Source organism: Podarcis pityusensis (genome assembly GCF_964106645.2).
Source record: "Podarcis pityusensis genome assembly, chromosome: 1".
Classification (NCBI taxonomy): Eukaryota; Metazoa; Chordata; class Lepidosauria; order Squamata; family Lacertidae; genus Podarcis; species Podarcis pityusensis.
The window spans coordinates 94,201,223-94,224,531 of NC_138028.1; the positions used below are offsets into that span (position 1 = coordinate 94,201,223).

At 40.7% G+C, this 23,309-nt stretch overlaps 2 protein-coding genes and 1 long non-coding RNA gene across 12 annotated transcripts in view; 1 reads left to right on the plus strand and 2 right to left on the minus strand.

The window, feature by feature from the left end:
* SLC12A8 (solute carrier family 12 member 8) overlaps window positions 1-7,310 on the minus strand; it is a 70,610-nt gene extending 63,300 nt beyond the window's left edge. Inside the window, exons 1-2 of one of the 5 annotated variants that reach the window (XM_081006863.1) lie at window positions 6,715-7,310; window positions 5,107-6,679 (exon numbers count right to left, since the gene is read on the minus strand). The gene's annotated coding sequence lies outside the window, so the exon portion shown is untranslated. Of the gene's footprint in view, window positions 1-4,195; window positions 4,618-4,637; window positions 4,720-5,106; window positions 6,680-6,714 lie in introns of those variants that run through there. The other 4 variants (XR_013986734.1, XM_081006864.1, XM_081006865.1 and 1 more) reach the window with 4 other exon arrangements.
* Window positions 6,779-23,309, plus strand: part of LOC308479212 — a 34,274-nt gene continuing 17,743 nt past the window's right edge. Inside the window, exons 1-2 of one of the 3 annotated variants that reach the window (XR_013987553.1) lie at window positions 6,779-6,844; window positions 22,316-22,377. This is a non-coding gene — a long non-coding RNA (uncharacterized lncRNA). Of the gene's footprint in view, window positions 6,845-7,498; window positions 7,787-9,883; window positions 10,876-22,315; window positions 22,378-23,309 lie in introns of those variants that run through there. The other 2 variants (XR_013987554.1, XR_013987555.1) reach the window with 2 other exon arrangements.
* ZNF148 (zinc finger protein 148) overlaps window positions 14,415-23,309 on the minus strand; it is a 34,797-nt gene continuing 25,902 nt past the window's right edge. For all 4 annotated transcript variants that reach the window (XM_081006687.1, XM_081006688.1, XM_081006685.1 and 1 more), the window contains 2 exons: window positions 22,724-22,842; window positions 14,415-21,743 (listed from right to left, as the gene is read on the minus strand). In XM_081006687.1, the coding sequence (XP_080862813.1) occupies window positions 20,139-21,743; window positions 22,724-22,842 (1,724 nt within the window). In that variant the 3' untranslated portion in view covers window positions 14,415-20,138. The remainder of the gene's footprint in view (window positions 21,744-22,723; window positions 22,843-23,309) is intronic.

Consider the following 23,309-nt stretch of genomic DNA (forward strand, 5'->3'; position numbering starts at 1 on the left):
AGCTTCCTCCATCTTCTGTGTGGCATCCCTTTAGATATTTGAAGATGGCTATCTCAGTCTCCTCTTATCCAGGCTAAACATATGCAACTCCCTCAACTGTTCCTCTTAAGGCTTGGCTTCCAGACCCTTGATCGTCTTGGTCTCCTACCTCTGCACACATTCCAAGCTTGTCAACATCCTTCTTAAACTGTGATGCCTAGAACTGGACAGGGGACTCTAGGTGGGGTCTGACCAAGGCAGAATACACGGGGTAGGTGGGGGCCAGAGACTGGTATAATAACATCAGAGTGTAGCAAAAACTTGCGTACCATAGCAAGGATGACAACGCAAATGCTAGACCTGGCTTTGCTTTTCCCAGGTGTGCTGTTTGATTTCCCTAACTCCTTACAATGCCAGCACTGTGACATCAGAGGCACCTAGAACTGAAAAGGAAACATTTTGCTGGGCAGGCAACTCTTGTCTCACCCCTCCCCATGCTGGTTGGCGGGAGAAAGGGGAGAAATATAGCACCCACAATGTCTTTGAGAGGATGTAGAGGCAAGATGGATCTTCGAGAATCTACGTTGTGGTATACAAAAGCAGGATTATCTTCCTGACCTTCCCACTACAGACTCCCAATTCATCTGCACCTTGATGTTCAGAATCTAGCTGCCACCACTGTCCAAGCTCAGTAAGAAGCCAGCCCTCCCCTATCCTGCTTTCCAGCTGCCTTCCTCATCCTTGCTCTCCTGGTAGACTATTGTGAAACAAGCCCAACCCTTCTTTGCTTTACCTGCCCAGGCACCTGTGATGGTAAAACACAGGCAAACCCTTACACTACTACTCACTTCCTTTACCCTATGCAAATCGCCAGTTAAGCAGGCAATGAAGCAGTTAAGGTTCACTGATTCCCTGATGTTCATTCCCCTCCAGTGGAAGGAAGGAATCCTTGCCAGCTCTACCACTGGTTGCTGTTTTTCAGTGCAATTGAGGCTTCATGCAGCGGAAAAAGCAGCAGGGGGAATGAACTCTCAGCAACAAAGATAGAGCTTTTATGCAAATAGTCTTTGTCATAAAAGCCAGCAAGGAACATTAACATGGCAGGCAAGTAAAAAATGGTTTCTTAATAAGCTATTCCTGCCCGCCCCCAACAATTTCAAGAAGATTTGAAAGAGAAATTTTATTTTGTGAGAGCTTCGGCATTATGTCCACATTTCGTTCGGCACGCAGTGCTTAAAGGAAGTAAAACGAAAAGAAAACCTGTATTGCTGCTCATGCTAGTTTTAGTGCCTAAGTATAAAAAATGATTAAAAATGTGGTTTATAAGGAACCAGTTGGTGTTAAAGAAGAGGGTATCAACATAGTAAAGAAAAGACAAAAACATTTAGTTTGAGGGGCAGGTTCAAAAGTTAAAAGACACCAAAGACTGTATCTCCCTGAAGAATGTGGAAAATGACACCAAACAAACCACAAGACCCCTTAATGAAGAGATCAAAAACCCGTTTTCCATATTCAACTAGATTTAACCAAACAGTAAGGTGTAGCATTTGGATGTCACATTAAACTACAGCTCAGCTGTTATCATTGTTGTCATATTTATATCCCACCTTCTCCTCCAAAAAGCTCAAGGTTGAATACACGGCTCTCCCCCTCCCCATTTTATACTCACCTGTCAGATAGGTTAGGCTGACAGACTGTGACTTGCCCAAGCAAAGTCACCTAGTTTGCTTCATGGCTGACTGTGGAATTGAACCCAGGTTTCCAAAGGCTCTAGGAACACGGGTGGTGCTGTAGTCTAAACCACTGAGCCTCTTGGGCTTGCCAATCAGGTCGGCAGTTCGAATCCCCGTGACAGGGTGAGCTCCCGTTGCTCAGTCCCAGCTCCTGTCCGGGAATCAGCGTGTTTTTATGTGTGTTTTTTAAAATGCATGTCTGGGTTATTTGTGGGGCCTGCCTGCTGTTTTTACATGAGTAGAATGTGTGCTTTTATTTAAAATGCATCTCTGGGTTATTTGTGGGGCAAAGGAATTTGTTCTTTTTCTTTCTTCCTTCCAAAATATAGTCTGGCCCTCCACAAGGTCTGAGAGACAGTGGACTGGCTCCCTGCTGAAAAAGTTTGCTGACCTAAAACATGTCCTAAAACATGGGTTGTTGTTTCAAAATGCAGCACTAATTCATTCTTCTCTTCTACCACTAACCAGAGCATCCACTAACCAGAGCATAACTGAACTCAATGGGACTTATTTCTGAGTATACATGTATAGAGTTGAGCTGTTAATTCCATACAGCTAAAATGATTGTGCCCAAATTATATCCATAGCAGATTCTGTGGCTTTTAGCATGCAAATATAGACTGAGTCTAAATCACATCTCTCCAAGACTAGTTGAGCCTTTTCTGTTCATTTAGCAACACCAAAATTTCTGCTTTTGCACCTTAGGATATTTTGTCAATAAACACAAAACTAAGGAAGCTCTCTAAGCTGAAATCACTGCTTTCAACAGATGGCTGGTTTATAAAAACAAAAAGGTTAATATATTTCTCGCCGTATGTACATGTGGTCTCACTGACTTCCGATGGGGCTACCTTTCCTGTTAGAGAGGTTACTATTGGCTGTGCTATGTAAAGTGATCCAAGATCTCACATGACTTCATTTAAATAAAAGCCTTAACCAACATCTCACCTCATATCTTTAAAACACCTTATTTTTAGTACTCAAGGGGAAAATAATTTTTTTAAAAGTGAAAATGCATTACAGCAAATAAAACCTAATGAAGAACCTGTAAGTGCACAAACATTCATTTTACTCAGGTACCGTAACTTCCCAGGCAGCCTCCATTTTCAAGTAAAGCCATGGTAATAGGAGCAGAGATTACACCATTAAGGAAATTCTCCTGTAGTATTATCTTATAGTGGCTTTTCTTTAATACTAAGCACTACAAGAGAACATTGTAAACTGAGCTACTGCATTTTAACTCTTGAATATTTTATAAAGAAAGTCTGGGTATCTCTCTTGAATAATATCACCAATCAATGGATAGGACTTAATCCACTGATCCAGAGCACCTGCTCAAACAAAGGAAAAGTCCATGATCTCCAATGAGTCTCTCATCATCTCCATCTGTAGCTCTTTGCACCACATCCCACATCATCTCTAAAGTTCTCCAAACCTTCGGAATTGGCTTTATTTTTGGGGTGGGAAAAGCAGACGGTTACAGAGGACTGTATTTGTATGTTGCTGTACGCAGGGGAGAAACTAGGCTTTATTTCATCCGCAGAGAAGAAACTAGGCTTTATTTCATCTGGGTCAAAGACCCAGTTTGGCACCCCTCTGTGCCCATTTGCATACATATACACACAGGCTGGGAGCCTCAATGGTGCCACTTTGGGGGCTTCACCCAGAGCAAAAAACCTGGCTAGCCCCCTGTAGCTCTGGCTGTTCACACCAGAGAGGGGACAGGGATGTGTCTTCACCCAATGCAGATTATAGTACAGTGGTACCTCGGGTTACATACGCTTCAGGTTACAGACTCTGCTAACTCTGAAATATTACCTCAGGTTAAGGACTTTCCTTCAGGATGAGAACAGAAATCGTGCAGCGGCGGCGCAGCGGCAGCAGGAGGCCCCATTAGCTAAAGTCAGGTTAAGAACAGTTTCAGGTTAAGAACAGACCTCCAGAAGGAATTAAATTCCTAACCCGAGGTACCACTGTACTTGTTTGGTTTCCTGGTGCAACCTGGCAACCTCAACCGCAAACTCCTAGCCCATAAAGCTGTCATCTGCGCATGTGCAAGGGTTGTCCCAAACGTGAGCACCTCAGCTTAACTACTATGCGAATTTGGCCTACGTTAAAAAAAAGGGGGGAGCTTGTCTGAGGGAAAGTGCATCAAAGAGCAGCATTTCTACAGGATACCTATGGACTAGGACTAACCTCATGAGCACACCAGCAGTGGGAACACATTGGAGCTGGACTAAAGCGTAAAGCACACACGGCCTCTGCCTTTGCTGCCTCGTTCCACGCATTTTTCACTCAAATTAGCAGAGATTCACTACTTGTTCTTTTCCCCGCTTTCCCCGCGGGGCTCCTGCGTCAGTAATGGCCGAAATCCAGTATCCCCCCCCCCAAAAAAAATTCCTGACTCTTTATACTAAGCAAAGCGCTGCACGTTGAAATGGTGTCCTCGTTCACGCAGCTGTTCCCAAGCTCTGGAACCCTACCTAAGAGGTGAGGGCCGCCGGCCGCACGTCGTTTGGCATGCCATCGCCTTGACGCGTGGTATTTTCATTAATGAAATCCTCTTTTTCTAATGCAACTTTTAAATACATACTTTAAACATAGCATTATGCCAATAAATATGTAGTTCCAAAATAGGAAAGAGTATAACGAGGCTTTTATACGTTCTGAGCGAGGAGGAAGGCTCCCCTAACTGCTGCGGGTGTTTGAGCGCGACAGGCGCCGCAATGGGGAAGGGCGGGAAACGCTGGGGTCTCGTCCACGCGCCTTTTGACTCCCGAGAGCAGCCCTTGGGGCGCGTGCGGGCGGGGCTCATTTGGGCGGGTTTCCCTCCCGAGCTGACGAGGCCTGCCTCGCGCCCGGGCCTGCCCGCACTTCCACGTTCACGGCGCCCCGCCGTAGGAGTTTCCCGGATCCGGGAGGCACCTGTTGCGACCGCCGCCTCAGCTGCCTGCTTGCTTTCTCACGGCATCCGGGCGGGGCCGCTTGCCGCCTGCTCTCGAACTGGAGAAAACCTGCTGCTTCGTGCCCCTTGCGAGCGCCGCCCCGCCGTCGGTGAAAAACAGTATTATAGCGGCTGCCGGGCTCTTTCAGGGCGACTCCTGACTAGCCTCCTCAGTTTGCAAGCCCCGGATCCTTTGGACTGCTGGAATTCAGCCTGAATTCGCGCAGCTTCGAGAGCACAAAGTCCCAGGCATCTCTAAGAATGTCCCCTGTCAGAAACCCGGGAGAGCAGCTGCCAGTCAGTGTAGACATTAGCGAGCTCCCTGAGGATCTCCCACTGCCTCCTGAGGGTGCGCTCTTGCGCGCGCGCTCTCTCTCTCACACACACAGACACCTTGCAGCACAGCGTTGCTTGATTTTATCCAGCCTGGGGGATCCGCTCGATACTTACCTTGTTTCTTCTCGGCCTCCAAGAGCGAGGGATGCAGCTCCCCCCCTCCGCCCCCGCCGCCTTCCAGTCAGACCCTTTGCGATCAAGTCTTGCTGGACAGCTGGGACGGACAGCCACCCAGGTGCCACGTGGGCCGGACTGGGGGTGGCTGGGTGCAGGACAGGAAGGGATATTCCCACGTCAGGATGTTTGCTTTTCTTTTGGCCCTCCCACCTTTCGGGCTTTACAAAAAGGGTTTTAACTGAGTCGTTTGTTCTTGAGAATACGAGGGCGATAGCACACCCTCTCACCGGTGACATTATAGATCAGGATTTCTGGTGCGCCTGGATGTGTGCACATCTTGCTGGTTGCATCAGTTTTATTTGTGGGTGAAAAGGCTGCCCTCTAACTTTGGAATGAGGTTTTAGATATTTCGATAATCCTTCATATATAGGTCCGTGGGGACAGAAAGCAACCCAGCCAGAGGTGTGTGGTATAAATAATAAAATTGTTGTTGTTACCAATTCTACTACAGTACTACTACTTTTAAAAGGGGACAAAAAAACTTACTCCAGAAACAGGCTTTCGGTGGGATTTTTGGAGCTCTCAAATCACACACACACAAATATAATACTGTACTAAATACACAAGGCACTTTGTGTTCCTATGTTTTTTCCACATTTATAGAAAAATAATATTGGAGCACAATTAATTACCCAGCTGGTTCTTAAACCACATACATCCTCTTAGCATTTACAATTCTTCTGTGGAAAAGAGAGGAAAAACTACTAAAATTAGCTTTGACCCCTGAAGCTTCCTCTTCATAAGAGGCCTGTCACAGTCGTTTATATTTAGTAGTTTTCTTCTCCTGTCTTAGCATAGCTTAATTTTTTTTTAAGTAGGAAGGGAAATCAAGCGACGCAAGTGTCATATGCTGAATGAGCAAGAGTGCATGACAACAGAGCCAGATGAACTGGTTTATCAAGGCTAAACCAAAGAAAATACACAAAATCAACAGGATTCTGGCAAGCAGTACTTTAAAAAAAATGCTTCCTTTTATAATACATTGCATGTCTTTTGGTGCACAAATACCAGAAATATGAGATGAATGCCTCCCAATAGGGTTAGCTGCTTCCTAACAGAACCATATTTTTGTCCAAGGTCTAACAAATATTTTGTATTGCTGATGGTGGAATCAGGAGAGCATTTCCATATTATAGTGGAAGGAGTAGTGGAAGAGAGAACATTTTATAGGTCATTTTATGGTGCATTCTCATCTGGTAACTTCCTGAGCTCTATACATCTGAAGTCCCATTGAGTTCAGGCAAGCGGGTAGATGCTTGGAGCCAAAGAGACCCAAGTTGCAGGAGGTCTCCAAGTGAAGTTTCGCCATAGACAGTGCTTTTTACTCATAATGCACATGAAGTGCTTTGACTGTATATACCGTAAAAAGTATTTTTACATTTATATTTGTTGATTTTTTCTTTCTAGAAAGATTCATGAGTCTAGGTTGTAACACCCAATTTGGGCAGTGTAGCTTGGATGAGTGGTGGTTTACTAATGGGTTACCATCATTCTGAAAACCAGCACTTCACTGAATAATAATTCTGGTGAACCTAACAAGTAGACAGCAAATGTAATTTGTGGCTAAGCAATGCCGCAGCTGAACTATATAACAACATGCAATATTTTTAGGCCTCAAGTTGCCACAGCAACAGCCAAGCGGACTTGCCAAATCAGTGGGAACTTTCACAATAAGGTAACTGTTCCACAGGATCGTAGTCTTTGGCTGGTGAAAATGTAAGGCATGCAAAGACCGTCCATTTTATTCCTGTGCTGTAAAAAACATCAAAATTCAACATAAATTGTCAAAATGGAGGGGAAAATCTGAACTATGGTCTTCAGCAGGGAAAGAACAATTTTAGTGTGTCATTAAAAGAAGAGCTATAGCTCAAAGTGAAAATGTAGCCCACTCAGACACTTAAATGTTCCTTTAAGGCAGGCTTCCTCAAAGGTTCTCCAGATATTTTGGCCTAAACTCCCATGATCCCTAGCTAGCAGGACCAGTGGTCAGGCATGATGGGAATTGTAGTCTCAAAACATCTGGAGGGCCAAGTTTGAGGAATCCTGCTTTAAGGCTTTTTTTCAAGGAGCCTTCAAAGCGGACTTTAATCCTAGTGGTATCTGCAATGGATTTGAATTGGTTTTATGTATGTTGGAGGGTTTAAGTTGTGTATGTGTGTATTGGTTTTTAATTGTATTTATATATGCAGATGTTTTAGCTGTTTTTAGTTTTATGTATGTTTCTCTCACTTTGGGATGCCTCATCAGTAGTTATTCTTAAATGAATTATTTGTTATTATTCTATGAAAACTTCCATGTTTCTGATTAACCTTTAATAACACGCAACATTTATATGAATCTGATGTGTGTCAGATGTAGAATATTGCCTCTGTCACTACTGCTCATTTGCTAACCCCCTCCCTCTTAGCCAAATTCCCACCATTGGTAAAGGCTGCTGCGTCTTTTCTTTGCTCTTATCACTGGTCACACGCTTTGAGAGGGCAGATGAACAGGCAGTGACAGCAAGGAAGAGGAGCAGGAAACGGCAGGAAGCCAAGCCAAGCATGAGAAAGTACAGCCTGCACTAAAAGCGAATGGGCTTGAAGGAACGCAGCCTAGTAACCTGGGCAAACCGCAGGTAGCTCCTGTGCACATCGTGAAGGCCCTGCACCTGATGGACCCTGGAGGCAGACCCTTCCAGTGGGAGCAATCCAGAAGCCTGTGATTTATGGAGGCAAGTCAGAGGGGAATTTATCTGGTTCAGACCGACTTTATGTCCACTATATGCAATGGGTGCGATGGAGAGGATGACTTACTGCCAGCCCGCAGCCAGTGTGGATCAGCCCAGCTGGTTGAGCAGAATGTACCCTTTGATGAAGACTTTTATCATGGCCTTTAAATCAGCAGAGTAGGCCAAGGGCCATGTCAGAGTGGGCTAGGAACTAGTGTAAAGGTAAAGGGACCCCTGACCATTAGGTCCAGTCGCGGACGACTCTGGGGTTGCGGCGCTCATCTCGCTTTATTGGCTGAGGGAGCCGGCGTACAGCTTCCGGGTCATGTGGCCAGCATGACTAAGCCACTTCTGGCAAACCAGAGCAGCGCATGAAAACACCATTTACCTTCCTGCCGGAGCAGTACCTATTTATCTACTTGCACTTAGTGCTTTTGAACTGCTAGGTTGGCAGGAGCAGGGACCGAGCAAAGGGAGCTCACCCCGTCGCGGGGATTCGAACTGCCAACCTTCTGATCGGCAAGCCCTAGGCTCTGTGGTTTAGAACTAGTGTAGAAGCAAAAAAAAAGGGGGGGGGAGGATCCTCTGCAGATGTGTCATGCAAGATGCCAATGAAGCAAAACAGAAGGCCCTGGCAGGGAATCACTTCACTAAAAGACTAGTTTTGTGTAGAAATTTCATGTGATCTTACTGGGAATGTTCCTAGTTGTCTTTTGTTAGCTGTGGAATACATTTCATCCCAGGACACAGGGAACCACAGCTCATTGAGGGAATGGCGTGGGGTGAACACAAGCTTTGGCTGGGGTATGTAACATTCTAATCACACACTTCACATCTGAGTAGATGAACTGTCAGTGGTAAAAGATTTAGTGGGGAAAGTGCTTTTTGCACTGCAAATGAGATTGTTGTTATGCTTGAAGAAGAGAACAGGGTAAATATTCAAACATAAACGGATTAATTTAGCCTGTGTTTTATTTATCCATTTGGGCAACGTATAATCCACTTGTCAGCCAAATGAATCCCAGAGTGGGAATGTGTGGTTTGATAGTGATTGTGGTGGCAGTGGTTGTTTTAGAACTTGATGACTTCCCAGCATCAGGGGGTGGAGGAATAAATATTTTAGGCTTTTAACTTTTGTGTATTTATGGTGGCAGAGAAAATAAGACTCCAGTTAGCAGAATATGTGAATATGGCACACAGGCAAGAGTAGATCTCCATGAACTTATCCACATCAATGCAATTCTAATTGTCTAGAGCACTGGTCTTTAGCCTGGGGGTTGGGACTCAGTAGTGGATTGCAGCCTGATCCACGGTGGGTTGCAACTGGAGCACTACCACCATGCAAGTATGTGGGGATAGCTTAAGAAATGGATCCCTAAGTGCATGCTTGGGTTAAATGTGGTTCCTGGGTCTAGAAAGGTTGAAGATACCTGGTCTATAGCTAAGTAATAGCGTACTGGAGAGATTCAGTCTGGAATGGCAAAAGGTACCATTGTTTTCACATGACAGCCATGTGCCAGGGACTGGAGCAAAATATTGTTAGCATAAATGTAGTAATTTTTTCACCCTAGAGGGGGAAAGCTACTGGTGAAGCTTTATTCTGAAAATTGCTAATTTTCACAATGTATATATTTAAAATAAAAGGGCAGGCTAACAGAAAGTGTTTTCCAAGATGAACTGTAAGCTTTGTAAAACAGTAATCCCCCCCCCCAAACTGAGGACTTATTTTTAACACACACTTTCAGCTGAAGACCCACTTACTAATTTTTTACCATGTACCTGAATGGTGTTTGAGTTGCTATAGTGACCCACTATAGGTGAGGCCTGGGGTCTAAATTTACTTAGTGAAATAGTGTTATATGTTTGGGCTGCCTTTTAAGAAGATGTATTTTAGCATTTGTGAACCTGTATAAAAATGAGGTTCGGGTTTTCTTGATTGTAGTGTATGAGTGAATAATTTTGCCTAAAGTGTCACTTTTCACATAAACTTGGGACCGTGTTTTTTATTTTTTTATTTTTTTTACAAGAAAGAAAAGCTTGTAGGCACTTCTTTGCAATTAGTCAGTTGTGTTTTTAACCAGTTCCTGGTGATATGAAGCAGACGTTTATGGCATCCAATGGGAGCTTAATCATGATTTCCTCATGATGTGGAAATTGCAAATCTTTTATACAAGGAAGGGAGAGAAAGCATGGTTGTTTCATATGCCATTACTTTAAGACCATTGGTCACTATATAATGTGTGTATGCAGTGCTTTTGTGTGTGTGGTGGCACTCATTTATATCGAGTACCATGACTTTTTTGGAGTCTATTGCAGCCATTTGTGCTGGCACCCACAGCACTTTTATCAAGTTATGAGTACGGGCACCTAATTTATTTTTTGCTAAAGAAGAGCACCATATATATGCACGCACACTTACATACCCCCATAGAGACTGAAATAGGCAGTGATATTTTGCTGTCTGCATATTCTGACAAAGATGATCCAAAGGAGGAGGAATCCAAGATAGGTATACATATAATGCTTTGTAAGGAAACAGAAATTTTTTTCAAACAATTCACTGCTTCAGAAAAATCTGGAAAAAAGTGGTTTTAATATTAAGTTGCCTTTTAGAAGTGACAATCACAATGGAATACTAATATTCTTCCTTGCAATCCCATAGACATCATCAGCCCACTGTCTTCCTAAAATAGGTAAGGTAATAAAAGGTCTGCCTCATCAATGAGATATGACAACAATCCAGGACCTATTTGCTTCATCTGCAGCTCTTGGGGCTAAATATGCCCTATAATGTCAGCAAGAATGGGAATACCATCAATATTCATTTGGCAATCAGACCTGCCCGCTCTACCTCATAAGGAGCTGAAGCTCTTGGAAGTACAGTAGTAGAAATGGTTATATCAAGCATTCTAGTTCACAGTGATGTCAAGTTTGGACCTGCCTTCAACACACAAGCCTTGACTGTAATTAAGATGGCATAGAACCAGGATTTACAGGTACCTGTTCATTACAGCAGTGAAATAAACATGGGCAGGGAGGGGAAACATACAAACAGCTATACTAGATATGATTGAAACTAATGGCATTTATAGGAAACATTGGGCATAGTATGCATTGTGAATTGAGTGTCCCACATACCAAATTAATTCTCAAGCTACAAGGTGCACAAAATCCATTTTACACATATTTAAAATAAGAGCAGATTTCTGAGAATATGCATTTGTACTTTGGACATTGTACCATTTGTACTTTTAAATTAAAATTCCCCAGCATTAGGTTATATACCAGTAATATAGGACCTGCAAATCTTGAAGAGGACACCAATTTTAAAAGCAGCAGGAATCACAAGGAGCCTAGAAGTTAGACCAGGATTGTGATTCCTGGCAGAGACAGTCCTAGTTAAGATCAGGGTGGCCTAACATGTGGCCCAAGGGTGGCATGTGTCCCTTGAGGCCTTTTTTTGGCAGCCCTCAGCAACATTTGTGCAGCCTTGCCAAAGCTGGCTAAGCGAGGTGCTGGGCTGTGGGAAGGTGTGAGATCTCTGACAGAGTCCTAGAGGCTTCCTACCGCCTTACCAAAGCCGAGTTAGCACTTTCCCAGCTTTCAAAAGGAAATGGGAGGACTCTAGGACCCTGCCAGAGCCTCGGACCTCCTCTGGCGTGGCTTTTGGAAAGCAGCATGATGAGTGGAGTGAGGCATCAAAATTTGGCTTCACTCCCAGCCCCCCCAAGGGCATGACAAGGCAGTGTGCGGCCCACAGGTTCTGTGTCAAAGTACTCCAGCCTACCCTCCGGGTATAGATAGTGCTTGGATCAGCAGGCTAGAAAACAAACTTATTTAGATATCTAGGTGTAAATGAAACCCTCTTGGAAATATCATATGGAGGCAGTGAAATTAAAGGCACAAGAAACCATAGGAACATTGATGAAATTCTATTACAATAAGGGAAGGCAGGTTATTGCTACCAAATATCTTTAGGGGAGGTTCAAAGTGTTTACTCAGATGCTCTATGACATTGAAATCTGGAGCTCTGATTTGAACTCCACTAAAGTTTTGGAAACTCTGCAAAATACTTTTCTTCCAGAAGCCATATTCTCTATCCATCAGAAATATCAGCAGTTCTTCACTGTACATAATCTGGGTAGCCAACAATTAAGGCAAGAGTGGACTGTGCTCGCTCAGTTAAAAGTATGCTAAAAGAATGCTACCTTGCCTATTGAGTGTTTTCCTGATCTGTGCTATATGGAACCAGATGATAACCAACTAGAATGCAGCTTGCCAATGTTTTACACTAACATTATTTTCCAGAACTGAGCTCTGCTTTGACTTTGAATAAGTGTCAACCAATGGATTGGCTCTTTTGGATAGAATCCAGAAGGGACCTGCAACTAATTAGAAACACCGCATTTCCCCCTTGGGTATCCACTCTTGAGAACACAGCATTTTAGAGCTAGTTGTCTGATCAAACTTTAACCAGCTTCCTTAAGAAATGCCATTATTGAGCTGTTTCCAAGTGATGCCCACTGCAGTCTTGGATGGCTGCAACAAGGTCTCGTATGCAGAAAGACTTTGAATTGGTAGTCAACCACATGTAGAAGACATCACTCATTATCTGTTAGCCTGCCCCCTTTATACAAACACCCAAGAGATCGCTTGCTGAAACCTTTGCTTTCACAAGCAAGCAGGTGCAGCCCTGCAAAAATGGTCGTTTCTTTTGAGACTACTTTCGTAACACAGAGAGTGGTCCTGGCTGCCTTGAAGTTGACGGCCATTCATTTCCACTCATTTCTACATGTATAGCTTGCTGAAATGACAGATTTAGTAAAGAAGTAAAAATGGTATATTGGTAGTGTGATACATAAGCACCATCCCAATCCATTCTGCCAATGCAAGCCCATTAGAGATGAAAATTTGGTAGTTTGTTCGCCTTCAGTTCTTCCTCCTTATCCAATGTAGAATTGGCCTTTTAAGTAATGAAACTGAGGTGTTAGCCATAGACATTTTAATGCAAAATGAATATACCTTATAAAAAATGTAATGTGCATAAACAGTTCAAAGCTAGAGATGCCCTTTGAATACCCAGAGACTGATCATTGGTTTATATCAAGAATGAAGCTGAATCTTCTGCTACATAAGAAATGTATGCATTCTTCAAACGTTGTAACGAAATTATCATGAAAAATCTCTTGTGAGCCTTAATTCATAATGCAGAGTTCTGTATTTTTATTTTCCAGCAGCCAGAGCACACTGAGATTTCAGCCATTGCTTATACATTTAATAAGTTTTTTTTAAAAAACCAACCTGTCTTCGTGTACATTTTTCAATAGTTACTATAAACTCCAAATAAATTAACCATAAAGAAAAAGGTCAAAAAGTAGCAAATTGCACTCTGTTTCTTAAACAGAAAAATCCCATTATTATTTGGGCAGAACTCCCTTTCCAGTATTGCAAAGGTCTTTGGGTACATGAAATAACACCCCTGTGCAGTAACGGGCATTGTTGCATGAAAATTATATTGGCTTTTTGTGTTTTTCTGCATCTCCCATACCTGCTATTTGAAACTCTTTCCAATACTAAGATCTTAACTTTGATTCTGTGAGAAGGCAGTGGATCTTGTTGAGCTCCACCTACACAACTCAGTGCTTGTGCCATTGTAGCTGAAGCATGGCACTGCTTGGAAATACAAATCTGGCTCAAACACACAGACCCTGTAAGCCCAGAACATTCAGATCTATAGAAAAGGGGAGCAAAACAATAATGGTCTGTGAAATCCTTTTCAGTCCCAAAGGACATAAGCCCCTGAACAATAGAAGGTACCATTCCATCCATTCCTATGACTTTCAGTTCACAAAATTTGTGAACCAAACTACTGGCCATATTACATGAACTGTGAGATCCAGGACTGAAGATGGCACTTTCTGGTCCAAAATACATAGAGGCATTGGCTGTGAGTACAGAAAGGTATGTGCATCTTCCCTAGACTAGAGTTCAAGTATCCACACAGCAATTTCTCAATGTATCTCACAAAATCCATTAAATGTTCTGATGTTATGTCCATTCACAACTACCACACAAAACATTATCATCACAATATTCCTGATTCCTCAGGAATCCTGCATTACCTAATTTATTTCAAATACAAAATAATTACACAAATTCATACTTTCAAGTTTCATACAAAAGCATCTATATTACTTATACACAATTTTAAATTAATGAAACTGGGAATTTAATTGCTTTTTTTAAAAAAACGCAACACTCACAGTAAAATGGACAGATCGCTTGTATTTTTTAAAGTAATACTGTATGACCACTGAAATCTCCTTTACTGGTATTATAGGGGATTTTATGAACTGAAAGGCAAAGAAGGCGTATGGATGCTGGGGGGAGGGGGGAATACTGTATCAGAAAATGAATTCCAGCAGCGTTCTTCTATTCTTTCTCTGCCCCTAATATTTTTTTAAAGTTGTGTATAAGTCCTGGATTTTCTACCAAACGTAAAATTTGTGGACTCATTTGCAAATCACACAATGTATCCTTAAAAAAAGAGCAGATCATCAGGTTTATTTGAATACCAAGGTCCTTTTCCTGACATTGTTAAAATAAAGATAAAACGTACAGAGACAGAATCCAGTATAATTAGTTTCCAACAATAAAATCTCCTTGAACACTGTTGCAAAATTCCTTCTACTGAAATGCTTCGCTACAATAATAAAAAGCATACATTACATATAAAAAGATACCAGTGTACTAAAAGTGACAGAAGTGAACTAGCAAATCCTTCAAAGCACATATTATATAAATGACTAGCATTTAAAAACATTTCTTCCTATAAAATGTAGGTCATATACATTTATAAATCGGCGATCTTTCCCCACCAAAGCAATGATAGTTTTCAAATAATTATGTTGCTCTGTACAGTCTAAAAGCATTGTTCAAACTTTTTGACTTGGTTTTGTTTTGCTTGAACTCCGGATAAAGCTCATCTCAGCAGCTGATAAATCCCTATGGCAAAATTATATCAAAATCAACCATGACTCAGTGTTCAACTGCAATGTGAATTATGAACAAGAACCACTTTTTGTATCACGTGAACCTGATTTATACCAAAACCATACTGGGATTTAAGGATTTAAAATTAAATTTCAAACTTATTCAATTGGTGTGGAAACTGGAGGAGCAAATCCTTATCCTTCCTTCAAAAATAAGGACACTAGCTCATCTTGCAGAAGCTCATCTGAGCCATTAGTTTCATCATGAATGTGTGCACAGGTGCAGATCTAAGGCCTGCTCTCCCTGAAACTCAGATTGTGCTATGTAAACAATGTTATATACTACAAACCAAAAAACAGTTGAATTTATTGATTAAAAACAATTAAGAATATCCATTAACTTAATCAAAGCTATTAACTCCCCAAACAGTTTTTGGAACTTTCCTTATGCTACTTGCAAAGTTAGCACTGTTAGGCATTATTGCTTACATACAGTACATCATATGCCTCCTGATATAAAGTAGTACTGTGATCTGTTTATATACAAGGTTCTTTTTTCCTTTTTTTAAAACAAGCTGTAAAAACATTACATACTTTACAGACAATACAAATTCCCACATTTGTACTCAAGTCTAACAAATGGAATGCATAACATTAATAAAACATCATAAAGGAAGACTGACAGTAAGTCCTTGATTGTCAAGACACATTTATATTTTATATATAAACTCTAACTGTGCAGAATCAAAGATTCAATCATAGGTACATCCTTATTTGATAACTCATATTTACAGAACAATATTGCATAAAAAAATAAAATAAACATTTACACTTTTTTGTCTTTTACCTTTCCATTCACTGGGAAAAAGAAAGCAAGAAACTACTTTGAGAAAGGTTTGCTTGCTTCGGTTTGTGTTCGCTACCAGACTATCTCTCTCTTAAATTATTATTGAAACAATGATTTTATACAAGTATAGCAAAAGCAACTAGAAAATTTCCCTGAAACAAAGTTGTTTGGAAATAATGAAAGTTATTTTTTTAAAACATAATGGTTTTCATTCATTGCAATACTTTCACAGGACATGTTTTTGTTTTTTGTTTTGCAAAAGGAGTACTTAAATGTCCTACATATACCTAACAAACATGCACTTAACATAAAAAGAAAGCATCTCCAAAAGTCACAAGGCTTCCGTTGAGCAGAATTTAAGAAAACATAAAAATAGTTTGTTTTATTATTAATAATAACTGGAAAACTTACATTTGAATTTTTACCAACCAAAATACCCAGATCACTAACACATTTCGGCCTTCTAAAGCTTTGAACTATACTCTAATAGCTACTCCCCTGCAACTTGCGAAAGAGGCCAATGTCAACCCAACAAAATTTTAGGTTGCAATTTTACAAATACAAAGCAAGTTAATACTGAAATACTCAAACAGGCTGATCCTGGATCCATTTTAGATCCTTTTCAAATATTTACGAAATATGATACACACATCATAAAAATTAATCTAAAGAAACATGGAATATGCTGTATGTATCCAAGTGGAAATTTTTCAGGAAACAAGCCAGAAACTTGGAAATGAAATCAAACAGCTATACTAAAAATTCAGTAATTCACTAGTGACTTGAAAACCCATGTTTAAAATCACAAAATAAATAAGCAAATAAAAGCAGGCATATGACATTACAATGTATTTCATTCATTTTGACAACTGTGGTTTAGTTTGCAGTATTTGTACATAGGTTCTGCAATATGCTTGGTTAAAGTTATAGTCATACTTTCATAAGACCTTGACTACACGACTTTACACCACTGAAGAAAAACAAGGAGAAATTATATTGTGTAGGGATTAGCATCCTCATTAATAATAATAAAACGTTCAAGCTTTCACTGTACTTTCTCTGAACTGCTCCTTCTCTCAAAAACCTTTCCACCTACAATAGCTGGGAGTCTGTAATAATTCTCTTAAACTAATTTCAGAAAAGGCATGAAGAGGCGATCCATATAAATGAAAAACAAATCCTTCTAAACTTTTCTTCAGAAATAGAGTACACTGCAGTACATGATGCGGTTTCTCTTCTGATAAATGGATAGATCATCTTTGATCAATTGTTTACTCTGAATAACTAAGACAAAGAGAAGGAAAAGGAGCTACTTCAGCTTTAAGCCCAAAAGTCAGTTCCTTCATTAACTTGCTTTATATTCAAAGTAAAAGGAACAGGAAATTAGTGTTAAAAGGGACACTCAGGCCCAGCAGCCACCCAAAAGACGAGCCATTAAAAATTGAGAAAATTAAGCAGCACGTTTGCACTGAAGTCTAGTTTCAAAGAGTTTAAGTTAACTGAATCCAAACATAACATTGAGCTTAACAGGACTGTAGAACCATAGCAGAGATTTCCTAAATATACTTTAAAAAGCATTATTAAGAAAGTATTTCTATTAACACTGTCTCCTAGCATGTATATAATAGGTTTGTATTATAACTGACGAGGCTTGAGATATATCTGTGTCATTTTTTCTTCTTCTAAAAAGCAACTTAGGAACAGGTTTTTACATGATTCCCGTGGGCACCCTCAAGAGCCACAGGTGGAGGTTCTGCTCATTATATTCCATCGCTTTGCCAATGCTTCTCCTCAACTACAGCCTCTCATGTTCCCAGTAAGTCCCTCTAAAAATGTTGGAATGCTATAAAACAGCACTCCCTCAATACAGTGCAAAGAGCAGCCACCAGAAGGGTAAATATGGAACTGCTTGGCCATGCACATTTGGATCCTAGCCATAGTTCCTTCCATTCCTCTCTGCTCACTTTTTCATAATGGACACTTTCAGAGAAGCATCCCCTTGTCTTCTCACTGTAGGGATTATATTCAACTTGCACCCCTCCACTCACAGATGGTTCTTTGATGAAGTCGGTGCTTCAATGAATGAAGAAAGGGAAGGTCGTTCCACTTATTTCATCTGAGTCCCCTCTGCCCCCCACTAATCTCCTCCAGAGGGTTGGGATCCTTTTGGAACAGCTTGGGAGGAGGACACGAGGGTTGCGAGAGAAAGGGGAGTTTGCAAAAAATTGCCTTCCTCGCCCTTCCATTCACGGAAAGCTCTCCTGGAACAAAGAAACTCCCATAAGTGGGACACAAGATACAACCCATAGCCTTTACACCCTGGCCTTATTGTCTTGCCATATCTACATACACACACAGACTCTTAGCCATTCTCTCTAGATACTAAATGTGTACAACTCTCACTTGCCAGTCCTGTTTACTTCTCTGAATCACAACTGAATGTTAATTGTACAAATAGTGGTGCACTCAAACACTGGGCCACAAATGCTTAATTAAATTAAAATATGTTATGTACTAGCTGTGCTGGTGTGGGTCAGGAGACAAACTAAAAAGACCTAAAAAGTTCCATTACTTAGAAGTTTTCATGTGTGCTTATTTTGACTCAGTACCACGGTTGCATTTACTTACTGTACTATGAAATGAATCCTTGGACAACTTATGCGGAGTAATGGGATATAACAACACCGTCCTGTAAAATTAACCTGTTTGTGACCTATAGGAATAAACAAGGCATTTCATAACATATGCGTCTTGGCTTCTGCAGTAGCTGCCTATGACTTTCACGTAGATTCTAAAATGGGTCCGAAATTGCACAGGTAAAACAAAGGAGAACTGTGGCAATAAAAATTAGGAGTACCGTTTTAATTAAAACAAGATTTTTCTCTGGGAATTGAAATTTTGCTTTCCTTAAATTTTTTGAATGAAGGAGGTATTGTTAGGGCTATCTTTGAGAGGTGGTGAGCAGGCCTGAAGCTGTAAAATAATACATGCACCCATCTCCCCTGCCTAAATGTTGAGTATGGTTTTTTTTTGGGGGGGGGGGATGTATCTGCATTCCTGTCGCTCAGCCTTTAGGTAAAACACTGCCCGCAATATTACCTTAAAGCAGCCCATATAATGAATGTACAATATAATGAAAATAAAAGCTTTAGTTTTAAAAATGATTATTATCCTGACATTTATGTTAAGTCGAAGCACAGTATACAGAACTAATCATTGCACCACACAGTGTAACTCAAGACAGTCTACTATTAAAACAACCACATGGGATAGGGATAAAGTTTGCAGTTAATTTATTTGTGAAATGCAGCAAAAGTTTGACCATTTATCTTTTGGTCACTGTTCTCAGTCACCAGCTCTAGTTAGTAAAACTGCAATGAAACTGTTCATTAAGATAACTCTTCTGTTGTTATGTAAGGTGATAATGATGCAGCCACATCAAACCTAAAGGTCTAAAATAGTTTTATTTTTGAGAAAGAAAGAAAAATGGAAAAGAATCTAAGTGCTCTAACGTTAATTATTGCAGATTTGTAGGCTGAAGTACAATTTAAACTCTTAAAACCTGGAGTTCACCATTCATATAAACATTATGGAAATGGGAATGTCATCTACAAAGCATTTTAGTTCAATCCTAACCATCTTGATACCTGTCATTTGGAGATAAAAACATAAAGAGTCATGTTTACCTTCAAAGGTACAAAGAAATATGCAGTACTTCAGGAACGAAGTAAATGCATTAATAGTAAGTATTTTCCTTTTAAAGTACTTTTAATTGAATCAAACATTTAAATAGGGGAGTGCATCTAGAAAACATAATTACCTTTCTCTAAGTGTTGTAAAAGGAAATTCAAAGAAACCAAGAAGGAATATTATGTGTATTACTTTTTAAGAGTTGATAAAATGGATTTCCCCCCAAAATGCACTATAGTTGTCTAGCCATCATCTCCTGACATTAAAACTTTTAAGTTCATATTATCTGTACAGTCTATATTCATGTTCCCTGCTGAAGTGCAATGGCTTGACTAACTAACCAGGAAATTCCAAAATGAATAATCTCATAATTATCATTCTCCCCAAAATAATCAATGTTACCAAACTAAGAAATTATTACAGGAGAGACATCTTATCTGGGTTTTTTGGTTTCTTTTGTCTTGTATAAAATCTCAGCATAGCATGCTCCTGATCTCCAGCAAGCAAATAACCATCTGCCTTTTCAGTGGACACCCACATATAAGGCAATTCAAAAAGAATGGTGACTAACCACACACACAAAAAGCAGTTGCCAATACTCTGTACCGGCTTACTTTTCTGTTGTAACCCAAGGCCTTAAATTTGTATAGGACTGACTCCATCTTATACAGAAGATGCTCGCTCTTGACAGACCCATGCTAAAGTGCCCGTGTTATTTCTACAGATTTTCTTAGCCAAATGTCTGGCCTGTTGTGGCATCAGGTGAAGAGTTCATCCCAGCTCGAGCATCATTTACATTCACCAAAGGGAATTCTGGGAATTCGGCGCTTGTCCCTGGTCCCCGCAGGTTCACCTGCCCATTAGCAGTGTTAAACTGAGATGATATTCCAGCTCTTGTTCCATGGTACTGAGCCCTGAACGGTTGCTCAAAGGAACTTATTTGATATGCTTGGTGGACAGGCTGTGCTTCTGCCTTCTTCTGAGAAGTAACTTGATCCAGAAAGTCCTGGGTAGAGGATGAGGAAGAATGATTTGGCTCGTCACCTGAAAAGGGAAAAGAGTGCTGGGAATCGCCAACGATAAGTCCAAAGTGAGACTTGTCTGGAGTTGTTCTTAATGGAGAATTCATTCCTGATCGAAAACTGTTGACCGGTATAGATGCATAGACCTGCTTGTCTATAGAAGAGAACGCTGGTTGCCCTGCAAGAGTCTGGTTGTCACTCACAAAATTAAGGCTTGGGTTGTTCAAATAGGCATCATTTTGGCTAGTTCTATCCAAAGCTTGCTGAAGAAACTTGGAATATTCCTGTAACATACTGGCTTTATCGGATGAGGAACCTTGAGAGCTTGTTGCAACATTCTCAGTTTGTGTGACTTCTGACACCTCGGAAGAATTGATTGATATACTAGAGGTCACTTCCGTATCAGCCACATTAAAAGCTATTTCATGCTGGCCATTAGCTTTATGGGAATAATGGTCTAAGAGAGTCTGAAGTACCTCATCTGGAATGACATTTTTGTCATGGTTGCCTTTAATCTCCACATTCAGCCCCGATGTATCCAGTATTGAGGCTGTGCTACCTTCATCTATGACACTGGCCACAGCAGCCTGTGTGACTGAAGGCTGAGAGGCAATGGTGCCTACATTCATGGCATATTCTCTGCTATTACTATTAGCTGCTTGGAGATACCGCCTCTTCTTTAAAAACTGCATTGCATCATCATAGTTTGTGCTGCTGTGTACAGGTTTACTGGGGCCTTCCTGCAAAGTATCAACTTGGTCAATGTCAGCATTGCCTTCAGAGTCCAACAGGCCTTGTTTATCCACAAGATCAAAGGGATACTTAGAAACTTTGCTGTCTTCGTAAGACGCTAAAGATGAAATGGTCTGACTTTGCTCTAGTGGCTGTTTTAGGCTCCTCTTACTGTTAACTTTTTTGAGCACCAGTTTAGGTGGGTGTATTTCTCCAGAATTTGCTTCCTGTAGGTGCCCTCCACTGACGGAAGAATGTGGTAACTCCACTGCATATTCAGCCACCATATACTCATCCTTGATCTTAGCGCTGCCAGCATACAAAGGCAAAAAATCATTCTTATCTTTCTTATGCTCAGATTTATCTGCCCCGCTTTCTTTATCTAGCCCAGAAGACTTCAATTTCTCCGTTTTTTGCCTTTTCTTCTTTGGCAAAGAGCTGTCCTTCAAAGGCATTGGGAAGCCTTGATCGTCATCAGGAGTCAAAAGGCCAATTTTGGTGGCACTTCTGTTGGGTTTCTTGTCACGGTTTTCATGGCACATACGTTTGTGTTTCAACACCCGGTCAGTCCTTGAGAAGAACTGCAGAGGACATTTTTGGTTAGAGAAAAGCCATGCAGCCTTTTGGTCAATTCACATTTTTTCACATGATAAAGTCCTTCTAAGTCAGGGTGGGGGACATTTTTCAGCCTGAGGGTCCTATTCTCTCATGGAGAATGCTCTGGGGTGGCATGGGCAAGGCCAGAGGCAAACAAGGGGGCACATCAATGGATGTGATTCTTAGCTTTCTATAGTAGACCACATTCCAGCCACACAAAAACTGGAAGTTTCCACACCTACCCACCCCACCATCCACGCAAGCAACCAAGCAAGAGGCAATATCATAGTTCAGGGGCAAATTTCAGTCAGGCAAAAGCTCAAATATGGCTGATGTGGGGAGATGGTTGGTGAAGTAAGAGTCCTGAGAGAGAACTAGAGAGGCCTGAAGGGGAAAAATTTGGACCTAGAGCTTGAGGTTCCCCAACCCTGTCATAAGTGATTTTGGGAATTAAAAAATGGTCACATGTCACAAAGTGAGAACGTTACCATGTCAGAAGATGTGAGAGTCAATATTAATATTCAAACAAACCCAACCCTTTGTTCTTGATCTATAGGAGCCTACTGCAGTACATAAGGGCCCCTCCTGCTACTTCACATACCTGCAACTGTGGAAAAGGTAAGACAAAAGGACAGAAACCTAAATGACCCCTCCAATTAGCATTAATTTTTTTCAAAGTATCTGTCCTTATTAATTCTGCATATTTTAGATAACTAAAAACTTAAGTTTCTCAATGGGTAAATGTTCTTTTCATACTGGAGAGCCATAATTTCTTTCATATATATCTATAAAATCAAGTTTTTTAAAAATTGCTTTTAATTAAATCCACAATGAAACGTATGGTATTTAGAAGACAATCCAAAGTGCCATCTTACCTCAAAGTTTTGAAACTTGGAATCACAATTGTCACGATATTGTAAAAACAGATTCCCTTAAACACCCTTCTTTCTCCTTCTCAAATTACCTGCAAGCAGTATTCACACTGATAAGGCTTCTCTCCACTGTGAGTTCTCTTGTGCCTTTCCATGTGATATTTCTGTATAAATCTCATGCCACATTCATCACATCGAAATGGTTTCTCACCTAAGAATAAAAATGAAAAGAGGAAGTACTGTTTAAGAAAAAAAGGAGATGACAGATAGTCTCATACCTCTCCCCACCATGCTATTATTTAGGTTTACTTAACAAAAAACTTACAAAGCATTGCTTTGATCAGCTGGATGTAAACAAAATATAGGTCTGACCACACACCAATATTTTTTCATATGGCTCATCACTCCAAACATGTTAAAAGAGTCACACAAATATTGAGTAGAGGTGGAAGAGAATCAAATAAAAAACAAACTAGCCCATCAAAAAAGAATGTCCCAACATTCTTTGTCATAACAATCAGAGCTAGAGGAAAACAAATAAAACAATAAATTTCCATTTTCATTCCAGTATTTTATTCATTATTATTTATTGCATTTTTATCTCACCGTTTCCCCAAGGAGCTGATGTACATGGTTCTCTCACTCCTCATTTAATCAACAATCCTGCGAAGTAGGTTA